The sequence below is a fragment of the Lolium perenne genome, chromosome 6 (genome assembly GCF_019359855.2).
Source record: "Lolium perenne isolate Kyuss_39 chromosome 6, Kyuss_2.0, whole genome shotgun sequence".
Lineage (NCBI taxonomy): Eukaryota > Viridiplantae > Streptophyta > Magnoliopsida > Poales > Poaceae > Lolium > Lolium perenne.
In genome coordinates this window covers 200,226,374-200,241,101 of record NC_067249.2, presented here as the reverse complement: position 1 = coordinate 200,241,101, position 14,728 = coordinate 200,226,374, and the positions used below count along the sequence as shown (strand labels likewise).

Here is a 14,728-nt window from a genome sequence, read left to right as displayed (position 1 = left end):
CCAATTACCTAACTCGTGAAAATTCACCAAGATCATCCCATATAAAAAAACGTAGGATATTCTTTCTCCTATGCATTTTTGTTGGGCACGGTGTTAGGTGATGATGGACGTTCGAGGATATTCAGAGGATGACGATGAACGAAACAGATCGAGAAAGAAGGCTGGACATGATCTTCGATGACACCCAACAAACTTTACACAGTGTTACTGTGCCAAATTGAGCTAACATTTTTTTTTAATAAAGGATGCTTTATTACTTTTGATAAGCAATTACATCCAGCCTCTGCACAACCAGGGTGCACACAGCCGTTTAAGAGTCTTAGGACCAAAAATATGTCAAACTAAAAAAGAAACTAGGCGAAATACATATCGAAACGATGAATTATATAACGCCTAAGGTGTGGGTGGGGCTTCAGTCCGTAGACTATATTGCCACCCATGTAGGAAAAAAGTATCCCTCGTCGTAGCCGTAAATAGGTCTCGGTTCTCCATGCGCTGAAGAGGTAACCACAAACGGAGAATACCTGTACATCTGTAGATGACCTGCAACAAAGATCAATTTTTATCATTAAAAATCTTGTCATTTCTACTCAGCCAAAGCGCCCAGATAACTGCTAGCGCCCCCACCCTAAGAAGCAACTTAAACCTTGAATCTATACCATGAAGCCAATTGCCAAAGACATTGGCCACACTAGTCGGAGGGTACAAGGTAGACGCTACTTGGATGACAGACCAAATAGATCTCGCGAACTGGCACTGGAAGAAAAGGTGTTTAATAGTTTCATCATGATGATAAAAAACACATCGCTTACTTCCTTGCCAATTCCGCTTAACAAGATTGTCTTTGGTGAGGATGACACCTCGACGAAGATACCATCCGAATATTTTTATTTTTAATGGTATCTTCATCTTCCAAATTTTCTTATTATTATCCACTGGTACATCAGAATGAAGTATGGCGTTGTATAAAGATTTGACCGAGAAAGAACCATCTACATGTAAATTCCGCCTAAATTCATCTGGTTCAGGTGATAAATTAATATCCCCCATCCTTTTAATTAAGGTATTCCACGCCAATAGCCTTTGTCCTAGCAAAACTCGTCTGAACGTCACATTCGGAGGAGAGGTAGCCATTACTGTAGCAATGTATCTCCTTTGCGATGAACGATACTATACCACCCAGGATACTGTTCACTTAGGGGTGCATTGTCTAACCAAGCATCTTCCCAGAACCGTATATGTGCTCCATTCTTAATTGAGAAAGTTCCATGGCGAAAAAAGACATTTTTTTGTCGCCATTAGACCAGCCCAGAAGTGTGAATCCCCAGGTTTCCAAACCACTTGGGATAACATCTTGGAGCCTATATACTTTCTCCAAAGAATAGTTTGCCAAATCCCATCCTCGGTAAGGAGCTTAAAAAGCCATTTACCCAGCAGAGCTAAATTCTTGACCTCCAGGTCATGAACTCCAAGCCCGCCTTGATCTTTGGGACTACAAGCTATACTCCATTTAACCAGTCGATACTTCATTTTCTCGCTATCCCCTTGCCAAAAGAATCTGGATCGATAATAATCCAGTTTATCCAGAATTCCTTTTGGCAATAGGAAGAATGATAACATATACAGTATCATATTTGTCAGTACCGAATTAATGAGTATCAATCTTCCTCCCAGGGACAGCAATTTACCTTTCCAACTGCTAAGGCGCTTCTGTAATCTTTCTTCCACTATTTTCCATTCAGCAATCGTAAGTCTCCGATAATGAATCGGAATACCCAAATAGCGAATAGGAAATTGGCCTTGCCCACAACCAAACAACTATGTATAAAGAGCTGTATCATCTTGGGCATCACCGAAACAGAACAATTCACTTTTATGGAAATTGATTTTCAATCCCGACAACTGCTCAAAAGCCGCCAAAATTAATTTCAGGTTTTGAGCTTTTTCGAGATCGTGATCCATAAACAGAATTGTGTCGTCGGCATATTGAAGGATAGATAAACCGCCATCAACGAGATGTGGAATCACACCTTCAATCTGACCATCAGACTTGGCCCGCTCTATGAGTATAGCCAGCATATCCGCCACAATGTTGAATAACATAGGTGATAACGGATCCTCTTGGCGTAACCCTTTTCGTGTTTGGAAATAATGGTCGGTGTCATCATTAACCCGAATTGCCACACTACCTCCATACACAAAATCATTTATTAAAGCGCGCCATTTAGGAGAAAAACCTTTCATCCTGAGTGTCTGTTGAAGGAAAGACCATTTGACCTTGTCATAAGCCTTTTCAAAATCTAATTTTAAAATAACCCCATTTAATTTCTTAGTATGCATCTCATGTACCGTCTCATGCAAAACCGCCACTCCGTCAAGGATATTTCTCCCTTTCATGAAAGCGGTTTGTGATGGCTTAACGACATGATCCGCAACCGTATTAAGTCTAATGGTGGCCACTTTCGTCAAAATCTTGAAACTTGCGTTTAAAAGGCAAATAGGTCTATATTGTTGAATCCTTTCTGCCTCATTAACTTTCGGTAACAAGATTACTTCACCAAAATTTAGACAAAATAATTCTAGTTGTCCTATATGCAGAGCACTGAACAAATCTAGAAGATCCGCTTTAATAGTATCCCAGAAAGTTTGATAAAACTCCGCTGGAAAACCATCGGGACCCGGTGCTTTGTTGCATTCAATTTGAAAATAGCCTTCTGCACTTCTTCCTCAGAATAAGGTGCAGTTAGTAAGCCATTTTCTTCTATAGAAACTTGGGGTATATCAGCTGTTAAGTCCTCATTTAGAGAAAATGAGCTTTCATCCGGATGACCAAACAAGCCTTTATAATAATTAGTAATGTAAGATTTGAGTTGCTCATGGCCTTCAATCAACCCTTCATCTTGAGTAAGAGAGTGAATACGTTTTTTTCCGATGTCTCCCATTGGCTATGCCATGGAAATATCGCGTATTTGAATCTCCTTCCAAAATGAATTGGGCTTTGGAACGTTGATACCATTTGAGTTCCTCTTCGCGAAGGAGACTCACCATCTGCGTATTGGACTGATTCTTAAGTTCAATCTCATGCGGAGACAATGGTCTTACCTCAGCAACCGCCTCAAGGTCATCAATCAAAGTTGATAAGCGAGCCTTCTCCTTCTTAAGAATGCCAGACATATGGGCAGCCCAACCAGAGAGATGTCTGCGCATTGCACGCATCTTATTATTCCATCTCAAGATTGGAGTGCTACCACCAACCGGCCTTTTCCAAACCGTCTTAACCATCTCATGGAACCCATCTCTCTGTAGCCAGCCAAGTTCAAATTTGAAAGGCCGCTTACAAACAGTTCGGGGATATCCAGTAGTTAGGAGGATAGGAGCATGGCCAGACAATTTTTCAATACGTTCTAGTGCACGGACCGACACCATAGGGTATTTATCTTCCCATTCAGTATTCATCAACACGCGATCTAGCTTTTCGTATGTGGGTTCAGGCAAGCTGTTGGCCCAAGTAAACTATCGATCGGACATAAACACCTCTCTTAAGTCAAGGCTATCAATGACATCATTAAACAAGAAAGGTCAATGTCCATCAAAAAGACCTTTACTTTTTTATGAGGAAATCTTAATAAATTAAAATCTCCACTGATCAAAATCGGGTAGGGATTATCTTTAGTAAGATTTACCAACTCACGTAAAAAGTCAGCCTTACAAGCGTCTTGGGCGGCACCATACACGGCAACCAGACTCCACATAAAACCGTCAACCTTATTCTGAATGTCGAGTTTAATGTGATACTCTCCATCAAAACTAGCTAGAACAGTCATGGTGTCTATTCGGACGCCAACTAAAATGCCACCAGACCTACCACGAGGCGGGCGAGAAAACCACTGAAAGTTAATCCCGCCTGATAAACGGTCGAGTAAACTTTGTGAGAAATTCCGCCTACCCGTCTCTGATATTGCAATAAAATCTAAATCATAGTTTCTACAACCGTCGGCAATGTGAGAATGCTTAGCCAAGTCGCCAAGACCTCTGCTATTCCGAAACATGTCATTCATTGAGAAACTATTTTAGATTTAGAACTCTTGCTATATCTACGAGACTTCTTCCCAGTTGTAGACTGAGAACCTCGTGCTGAAGCTTTTAAATCATAGACTGAACTAAGCTCCGAGTGTTCTAAGTCGACTTCTGAGACATTACCAATGATAGCCGAGAGAAGCTGACCATCTAGGATGTCATCCTCTTCATCAAAAAAATCGAGATGTTAATCGAGCTAACATGCTGGTCATGTCTAACAGAACGGGTAAAATGCAAAAACTGTTTAACGACTGGTTTCAATTTTTTTGAGATTAGGTGTATTGGTGGAGTTTTCAGTAAATTGAATAATATGTGCCACAAATGCATGACTTTTTCTGTCTGAAATTCGCATCGCTATATTTTTTACTTCCTCCATCGAACGAACACGTCTTGCCAAGTTGTTTTACCTTACCAAAACATATTATATTATAGAACGGGAGGATCTACTAAATTGCAACATATTGTACAAATGTCCATAAATTTCTTTTTTCAAAATTTACTATTCTAATAATGATGCCGAGTTCACAAGTTAGCAGTGAGAATTGAAGGATAGTAACTCGGAAAGGACCTGACATCAAGAGCAGCAAGTACATTTTCGTTGGGTGCTTGAAAACCCCCGTCTCAAGATATATGGTGGTGCCATTGCACTAGCCATCAATTTTAGCAGTACTTGATCTAGAAAAAAGTCACCTTGATTCCAAATCCAAGCCAGTAATTGTAAAAAAATACATAAGATGAATACGAATTCAAAGTAGAGAGGAAAAACAATCATGGTGCAGTACTCTGTCAGGATCCAGAATTATTTAATGGAGCCACTTGCCACAGGAGCTGAAGTGGGCTTGGTTCTGTCTAATTACTGTCTGCTAAGCAGTATAGATGCCCTTTTACTGTAGAGAATTATCAACGTTGACCACCAAAGATGATGCTTATTACTCCTACACTGGTATAGCACGGCGAGTATAAGATGCAACACAGGACTACCATAACCACTGTATGGTAACTACTAGTGCAGTAAGTAGTAATAGTAGAACAGGGCTGTCAGTCAGGTGTTTGGGTAACTACGTACTGGTATTGATGTTAAACATCCGCTAACACTGAACAAAAATACCATCATGGTGAAGGTAAACCATGTTCCTAGGGATCCACGTTGAATTACTTGTTTAGTCTGGAAATCGCTAAGAAGCACAGAACTCCCTCTCTCTCACACACGCTTTTCAACGGTTGGTAGACTGTAAGTGAAAACCCTAAACAAAAGGCAAATGGCCCCTCAGCGATATATTCAGAAGCCCTCAAGAAAGGAACCAAATCTCTCTCTCCCTCTCCCACAGGCCACACCCCAGCTGCTGGTGCTGCCTGCTCTGCCTCGGCAGCTATTGGAGCTCGCCCATCCAGAAGCCCAGAGCACTCTCAGTTCATTGATAAGAATCCTCTCCTGCTTCCCACACACCACATAGTATCAATCTTTGCTGTCAACTCTCGATCTGCTGTACTTCCGGCATCGCAAGCCAAAGATTGCTGCCGATCCGTCGTTACTTTTCCTCTAGCACCAGCAAAATTCCAGCTTCGAACGGGCTGCTTGGAGTAGACGCCAGCTATATGACAGGTCAGTTCCTTTTCTTTTCCGTCCATCCATCCAATTAATCTAAGAAATGGTTCTGCTATTGAATCAGTCCTTGTTTACGCTGCTTGTTGAGATTTTTCGGTAAAAATTATTCAGCAAGAGATTTGAGTCTGTATTCATCAGATGCGTATTGCTTGCTGTTCTGTATAGCTTCAATCTGGATGTTTATGCTGGTTGATCTGAATTTGCATCTTCTGGATTGCCATGGATCTCAATAAGAAACCGTAGTTCATTTCTTGCCTCCACAAGCCAATAATAACTCGATCGAAAATTTAGTGATGTAGCTGCTTATAGAACGGCATGTAGATTGGTTAAGTTTCTTGATTTGTATTGATGCAAATCGGATGCTTTCCTCACAAGTAAAGATTTGTAACCGCTGTTATTCATGCCACTGCTGCAGATTTGTAGCATAACTTTGGCTAGATTATCTTAGCTCAAGGTATCTCTGTGGAATACTTCAGTTTGAGGAGCAAGCAAAGCAGCAGTTGAGTGATTGCCCAAACCAATAAGGGAAACCAATAATATCCTGCTACCAGTGCTGAGCTGAACCAAGCAATGGGCAGAGGCCGAGGCAGAGGAAGGAAGGTGACCATTGGCAGGAGCCATGAAGAGAAAGGGAGCAGCGGCGAAGAGGTCGTGCCTGTGAGGAAGAGGAGGGGCAGGCCGCAGAAGCACAAGATCGAGGTAGTAGATGTGGAGAATTTCGTGGAAGATGTGGACGGCGGCGAAAACGAAGACGCCAAGCTGAAGAAGAACATCGCTGGAGCTGCGGGTGTGAAGAGAGGCAGGCCACTGAAGGAGAGCCCCAACACTGTCCTAGTAGAAGAGAACAGCAACTCTAGCGTTCGGTCGAGCAGCGATGAGTCGGCCAGGACCAATGGGTTCAGGCAGATCGGGAACCGCAGGAAGAGCACGCCCCGGAGAGCAGCGGAAGCGGGCGTAGAATGCAATTGAGCGCCACTGCCAATCTGCCGTCGATCGCATGCAATTTTCGGTACCAGGTAGCCTTCAAAATTTGCCATTCGAACTGGCTTTTAATTAGCAGTCTCTCGATGATGCGAAGTGTAAACAGAGAACGGACGAAGTGCTGAAATTCTTGTTTATGTTGATGCAAAATGTATTGTTATGAACTAATAGCAGAGCCACCTTCTTCAGCTGTTATAGGCAGGGCACTATATATTTTGGTCTGCTTGTAGCAGAGTTTTTTATTTCAGGAACAGCTAGCGATATACTACTAGTATTGCAATTTCGATCGTGCGGTGCACCTTGTTGTTTTTGCCTTCTTATTACTGTATGATGATGATGTTCCTGGTCTGTCAAGACTGGGAATTCAATTGTTGAATCTGATTGCTCTATTCTGCGTCGCCAATCATATCCAAATCCAAGGCAAGCAAACACCATTACTAGATTATGTATGCAGGGACCGTCGTGCAGGCTCGAGGGGAACCCAATCCTTATCATGGGTAGGGCCGTCGTGCAAAGATGATGCTGGAGATGGATCTGTCGTGTATGTGACGTGATGCAGCATCTGGTCAATTTCTTTCCCAGCTGAGCTGCTAGTATATAGGAGTACAGTACCAAGCAAGCAACCAGCCAAGCGCCTCAGCAAAATTCAATTCAGATCACATGGCAGTATGGCATGAGGATTGAGGAGGTAGGAGGCGGTGTCGCTGTAGCGGCAGAAACCAAGGCGGCCGCGTCCGCGGTTTCCCGGACACGCGGGGCGCAGGGGCACGGCCGGCAGCGGCTTTCCGCAAAGCCAAAGCTGCGCCACTTTGCGACTCGGGTGTGGCCGCTGGCCGGTGGTGGTGGCCTGCCCTGCCGCGGCCGGTCCCGCGGGCACGTGCTGCGGTGGTCGGCCGATCGAGCAGGAGCGCGAGACGGTGGAGGCGAGGTGGAGCTCGTTTCGACGTACGGGCGAGCCGCGGCAGCGGGTGGTGCAGTTGTCGCGCGCGCGACACCATCATGGCCGCGTTCTGCCATGCCCCGGCCCCGGCCGCTCTCCGCTTCCGGCGCGCCATCATTCGGCACTCTGCGCCGGCCTGCTGACGATCGAGGAGGGGGTGACGGCGCATCGCGTTGGTGCAGAACGGGAAGCGCCTGGCGGCTAGCTCGAGCTCGGGATGGGCGCGCCGGCCGTGTCGTGTAGCTTTGCTGCTACAGTCGCTGCGTCGGAGTAAATTGCAGACTTGCAGTGTGCGCACTGATCTGACCACCGGCCAAAGCTTGACCGCTGCAAGGGCAGAGCAGTCGGGCAGAAGCCCCTCCATTGCTGCACAACCTACGAGTCGGCTGATTAATTTTCCAGGTTTAGAAAAAGTTGAATTCTTGTAAAATTATTGGTCAAAAAGTTCAGAAAATAGCAAAAAGAACTAAAAACGGCTGGGCAAACGTAAGCTCGATAACTTTCTAGTTTACTCAGTACATGTATGTAATTTAGCTTGTTACTGAATTTTATTAGAATCTTAAAAAAATGGTTTGAGTCAAATGACTGAAAGTTTACAAATGGAAAACTTCCAAATTAATGCTTATGTTTAAGTCTAGTATGGTCTGAAGCATCGCGGATTCTCTAACTTGCTGAAGACAAGTCACTGAGCTACACTAGTCTAAGAGCATCTCCACTCGTTTGCCCTCCCCACGCCGAAATCCGGGGAAATTTACGTCCGGATTGGACGTAAATTTGGCGTGGGGAGGAGTAGTTTCCCAGCCGCGATCTCAGGCCAAGACGGCGATTTAAATTTGAAAAACGGAAACTTGACAAACTACGGCATAAAACGGTCCAATTTAGACTAAATTTAATGATATTTACTATATAGAGGGCGAAGTTCGTATATAGAGACCGAATTCGACTATATTTCGAATTCGGCTACGGGAATACAACTGTAAATATGAAAACACGGCGCTCTACATGCCGAAATGGTGGTAGAACACCGTGTAGTCGCCGCCATCGTCGTCGGAGCTGTCGTCGTCGAACTGTGGCGGCGCCGCTCGCCGCCGCTTGCCTTGGCAGCGTCTCCCCACCGGCCGCTAGTGCGAGGCGGGGACGGCGATGGCTTGTACAGCTCGTCGTCGGAGGCTTCGAGGTCGATGACGGGGGCGACGGCGCCGGATGGAGGAGTCGCAGGCCGCCGGAAGCGAGCGGCATCCTGGAGGTACCTCGCCTGCCACTCCGCTTCCTCCTTCTCCCACTGCTCCCTCGACCAGGCGCAGGCCTGGTCGAGCGGCATGGCGTTGTCGGCGGGTACGAGGTCCTGGAGGGACCTCGCGATGACGGCTTCGAGGATGGCGGCGTCCTCGGCGCTTTCTTCCTCCTCGACCTTCACCTTCGCTGGTTTGCGCTTCCGCTCGCCGGAGGTGTCGTAGTCGCGATTGGGGCGGCGCCGTCCTTGTGCCGTCGATGGTTCACGGATGACGATGCCACCGCCGCGCGTGCGGTGGCTCGCCGGGGAAGGCGGCTCCTTTTTCACCGGCGCCAAGGATGGCGCCGATCTGGAGATCGACCTCGCCGCCGAACCGGACGATGAGGAACTGGCAGCCATACGTCGTGGCTGCCAGCTGTTTCCCCGTTGGCGGCTGTTCGACGGAGGGGGCATCGTGAGCCTCGGCGAGTTGCCGCCCTCGATGTGCTCGAGGACGTTGTGGAGCGTGATGTCTACGGGTGCTTCTATTCTTGTAGACAGTGTTGGGCCTCCAAGAGCAGAGGTTTGTAGAACAGCAGCAAGTTTCCCTTAAGTGGATCACCCAAGGTTTATCGAACTCAGGGAGGAAGAGGTCAAAGATATTCCTCTCAAGCAACCCTGCAATCACGATACAAGAAGTCTCTTGTGTCCCCAACACACCTAATACACTTGTCAGATGTATAGGTGCACTAGTTCGGCGAAGAGATGGTGAAATACAAGTAGTATGAATGAATATGAGCAGTAGTAACGGCGCCAGAAAAGTGCTTGTCAAGGCGTGCGATTGATGGTAGTAATATTGCAGAAGTAAAGATGCAAGAAACAAGAAACAAGCGATGATTGCAGTATTTGGAAACAAGGCCTAGGGATCATACTTTCACTAGTGGACACTCTCAACATTGCAATCATAATGGAATATAAATAAGCACTTCACTATGCTATTCCGAATTACTCTCTGGCAAGATAACGAACTCTAATTCATCATGTAGGCAAACCTTAAAGATGTATTCCCAAGTACTAATGAACACCCCACGCTGTCACTTTGAGCATTCATAGGAGGTACTAACACACCACAATTTCATAGAGACATCCAACTCAAATCATAACTCAGTGAATAAGTATTCTGTGAAATATTGTAGGATAACGTTGCATAGAAAACAAAAAATTTCCTACCGCGAACACGAAATCCAAGCCAAGATGCAATCTAGAAGACGGTAGCAACGAGGGGATTATCGAGTCTCACCCTTGAAGAGATTCCAAAGCCTACAAGATGAGGCTCTTGTTGCTGCGGTAGACGTTCACTTGCCGCTTGCAAAAGCGCGTAGAAGATCTTGATCACGGCGCCACGAACGGGCAGCACCTCCGTACTCGGTCACACGTTCGGTTGTTGATGAAGACGACGTCCACCTCCCGTTCCAGCGGGCAGCGGAAGTAGTAGCTCCTCTTGAATCCGACAACACGACGGCGTGGTGTCGGTGGCGGTGGAGAACTCCGACGGAGCTTCGCTAAAGCACGCGGGAGCTATGGAGGAGAGGGGGGCGGCTAGGGTTTGGGAGGGGGTGGCCGGCCACTCAAGGGGGGCGGCCAGGTTGTGGTCTTGGGGTGGCCAGCCCCCTCCCCTTGGCCCCTCATTATATAGGTGGAAGCCCCAAGTGTTGGACTACAAGTCTCCGAATAAGACCCGAACCCAAAACCTTCCATGTGATAGGGAAACCTATCCAAGGTGGGAATCCCACTTGGGTGGGATTCCCCCCTTCCATGTGGGGGGGTGGCCGGCCCCCATAGGGGGAGTCCACTTGGGACTCCTCCCCCACTAGGGTTGGCCGGCCATGGAGGTGGAGTCCCTCCGGGACTCCACCTTCCTTGGTGGTTTCTTCCGGACTTTTCTAGAACCTTCTAGAACCTTCCATAGAACCTTCCGCATCATTTTAATTCACATAAAATGACATCCTACATATGAATCTTATTCTCCGGACCATTCCGGAACTCCTCGTGATGTCCGGGATCTCATCCGGGACTCCGAACAAATATTCGAACTCCATTCCATATTCAAGTTCTACCATTTCAACATCCAACTTTAAGTGTGTCACCCTACAGTTCGCGAACTATACGGACATGGTTGAGTACTCACTCCGACCAATAACCAATAGCGGGATCTGGAGATCCATAATGGCTCCCACATATTCAACGATGACTTTAGTGATCGAATGAACCATTCACATACAATACCAATTCCCTTTGTCACGCGATATTTTACTTGTCCGAGGTTTGATCTTCGGTATCACTCTATACCTTGTTCAACCTCGTCTCCTGACAAGTACTCTTTACTCGTACCGTGGTATGTGGTCTCTTATGAACTTATTCATATGCTTGCAAGACATTAGACGATATTCCACCGAGAGGGCCCAGAGTATATCTATCCGTCATCGGGATGGACAAATCCCACTGTTGATCCATATGCCTCAACTCATACTTTCCGGATACTTAATCCCACCTTTATAACCACCCATTTACACAGTGGCGTTTGGTGTAATCAAAGTACCTTTCCGGTATAAGTGATTTACATGATCTCATGGTCATAAGGACTAGGTAACTATGTATCGAAAGCTTATAGCAAATAACTTAATGACGAGATCTTATGCTACGCTTAATTGGGTGTGTCCATTACATCATTCATATAATGATATAACCTTGTTATTAATAACATCCAATGTTCATAATTATGAAACTAATCATCCATTAATCAACAAGCTAGTTTAAGAGGCATACTAGGGACTTCTTGTTGTCTACATATCACACATGTACTAATGTTTCGGTTAATACAATTATAGCATGGTATATAAACATTTATCATAAACATAAAGATATATAATAACCACTTTTATTATTGCCTCTTGGGCATATCTCCAACAGTCTCCCACTTGCACTAGAGTCAATAATCTAGATTACATTGTAAGGTACCTAACACCCATGGCATTCTGGTGTTGGTCATGCTTTGCCCTAGGGAGAGCTTTAGTCAACGGATCTGCTACATTCAGATCAGTGTGTACTTTGCAAATCTTTACTTCTCCATCTTCGATGTACTCGCGAATCGAATGATAACGCAGCTTGATATGCTTCAGCCTCTTGTGTGACCTTGGTTCTTGTGCATTGGCGATGGCACCCATGTTGTCACAATAGATGACTAGTGGGTCCAATGCACTAGGAACCACACCGAGCTCTACAATGAACCTCTTCATCCATACCGCTTCTGATGAAGCCTTTGAAGCCGCTATGTACTCCGATTCTGTTGAGGATTTCGCCACCGTGCACTGCTTCGAGCTTGCCCACCCATCGCAGCACCATTCAATATAAACACGTACCCAGATTGTGACTTAGAGTCATCAGGATCAATGTTCCAACTTGCATCGGTGTAACTTGTTACAACGAGCTCTTGGTCACCTCCATAACAAAGAAACATATCCTTAGTTCTTTTCAAGTATTTCAGGATATTCTTGACCGTTGTCCAGTGTTCCATTCCTGGATCACTTTGATATCTGCTAGTCAAACTAACAGCATGTGCTATATCCGGTTTTGTACATAGCATGGCATACATGATAGAGCCTACTGCCGAGGCATAGGGGATCTGACTCATCCTTTCTCTTTCTTCTGCCGTAGTTGGACCTTGAGTCTTACTCAAGACCTTGCCTGGTAACATAGGTAAGAATCCTTTCTTACTTTCGTCCATTCTAAACTTCTTTAGAATCTTGTCCAGGTATGTACTCTGTGATAGCCCTATTAGACGTCTTGATCTATCTCTATAAATCTTGATGCCTAATATATACGATGCTTCACCAAGGTCTTTCATTGAAAAACTATTATTCAAATAACCCTTTACACTGCTTAATAGTTCTATATCATTCCCAATCAATAATATGTCATCTACATATAATATCGGAATGCTCTGAGCTCCCACTCACTTTCTTGTAAATACAGGCCTCTCCATGACACTGTATAAACCCGAAGTCTTTGATCACCTTATCAAAGCGTCGGTTCCAACTTCTTGATGGTTGCTTCAGTCCATAAATTGAACGCTGAAGTTTGCATACTTTGTCAGCATTTTTAGGATCGACAAAACCTTTGGGTTGTACCATATACAACTCTTCCTCAATGTCTCCATTAAGGAACGCCGTTTTGACATCCATCTGCCAAATCTCATAATCGAAAAATGCAGCTATTGCTAACAAAATCCTTACAGATTTTAGCTTCGCTACAGGTGAGAAAGTCTCATCGTAGTCAACACCTTGAATTTGTCTAAACCCTTTGCGACAAGTCGAGCTTTATAGACAGTAATATTACCATCAAGATCTGCTTTTCTCTTGAAGATCCATTTATTCTCTACAGCCTTGCGGCTATCGAGTAAGTCTACCAAAGTTCATACTTTGTTATCATACATGGATCCCATTTCGGATTTCATGGCTTCTTGCCATTTGTTGGAATCGGGCTCATCATCGCTTCTTCATACGTCAGCGGTCTTCATCATTGTTATCCACAATCATGACATTTAGACAAGGATCATACCAATCTGGAGTGGCACGTTCCCTTGTCGATCTGCGAGGTTCGCAGAGCTATCTCATTTGAAGTTTCATGATCATTATCATTAGCTTCCTCTGTTGCCGTGCAGGTGGCACAGAACATCTTCGATCTTGCGCTACTCTGATCAACGAGCAGAGATTCTTCAATCTCATCGAGTTCTAATTTTCTTCCAGTCACTTCTTTAGTGAGAAATTCTTTCTCAAGAAAGGTTCCGTTCTTAGCAACAAAGATCTTGCCTTCGGATCTGTGATAGAAAGTGTACCCTATAGTTTCCTTAGGGTATCCTATGAAGACACATTTCTCCGCTTTGGGTTCTAGCTTGTCCGGTTGTAACTTTTTTACGTAGGCTTCGCAACCCCAAACTTTCAGAACGATGACTTAGGTTTCTTATTGAACCATAATTCATACGGTGTCGTTTCAACGGATTTTGATGGTGCTCTATTTAAAGTGAATGCGGCTGTCTCTAATGCATAACTCCAAAATGATAACGGCAAATCAGTAAGAGACATCATAGAACGAACCATATCTAAGAGAGTTCGATTACGACGTTCGGACACACCGTTTCGTTGTGGTGTTCCCGGCGGTGTCAATTGTGAAAGTATTCCACATTTCTTTAAATGCATGCCAAACTCATAACTCAGATATTCACCTCCACGATCAGATCGTAGAAATTTAATCTTCTTGTTACGTTGATTTTCTACTTCACTTTGGAATTCCTTAAACTTCTCAAAAGTCTCGGATTTATGTTTCATGAAATAGATATACCCATATCTACTCAGATCATCTGTGAAGGTTAGAACATAACGATAACCACCGCGCGATGCTACACTCATTGGTCCGCACACATCGGTATGTATGATTTCCAATAAGTCGCAGCTCGCTCCATAATACCAGAGAATGGAGTCTTAGTCATTTTTCCCATTAGACATGCTTCGCATCTATCAAGTGACTCAAAGTCAAGTGATTCAAGTAATCCATCGGTATGGAGTTTCTTCATGCGTTTCACTCCAATATGACCAAGACGACAGTGCCACATATAAGTAGAATTATCATTCAATTTAATTCGCTTAGCATCAATGTTATGTATATGTGTATCACTACTATCGAGATCTAATAGAAATAAGCCATTCTTTTCAGGTGCTCGACCATAAAAGATATTATTCATAAAAATAGAATAACCATTATTCTCAGACTTGAATGAATAACCGTCTTGCATTAAACAAGATCCAGATATAATGTTCATGCTCAACGCGGGTACAAAATAACAATTATTGAGGCT

At 44.6% G+C, this 14,728-nt stretch overlaps 1 protein-coding gene across 2 annotated transcripts; it reads left to right on the top strand.

Moving 5' to 3' along the window:
- The first annotated feature begins 5,356 nt into the window (after nt 1–5,356).
- On the top strand, nt 5,357–6,984 carry LOC127306417 (uncharacterized). 2 transcript variants are annotated; one of them, XM_051337053.2, is made up of 2 exons: nt 5,357–5,680; nt 6,160–6,984. In XM_051337053.2, the coding sequence occupies exon 2, from the start codon at nt 6,254–6,256 to the stop codon at nt 6,650–6,652; it is 399 nt and encodes a 132-aa protein (XP_051193013.1). In that variant the 5' UTR covers nt 5,357–5,680; nt 6,160–6,253; the 3' UTR covers nt 6,653–6,984. The 2 variants fall into 2 exon arrangements, with proteins under 2 accessions (XP_051193013.1, XP_051193012.1); XM_051337052.2 differs by having other exon boundaries at nt 6,099–6,984.
- The last annotated feature ends 7,744 nt before the right edge of the window (nt 6,985–14,728 follow it).

Coding starts and splice junctions, on each gene's coding strand:
- LOC127306417 (XM_051337053.2), top strand. CDS start 6,254: ATGGGCAGAGGCCGAGGCAGAGGAAGGAAGGTGACCATTGGCAGGAGC.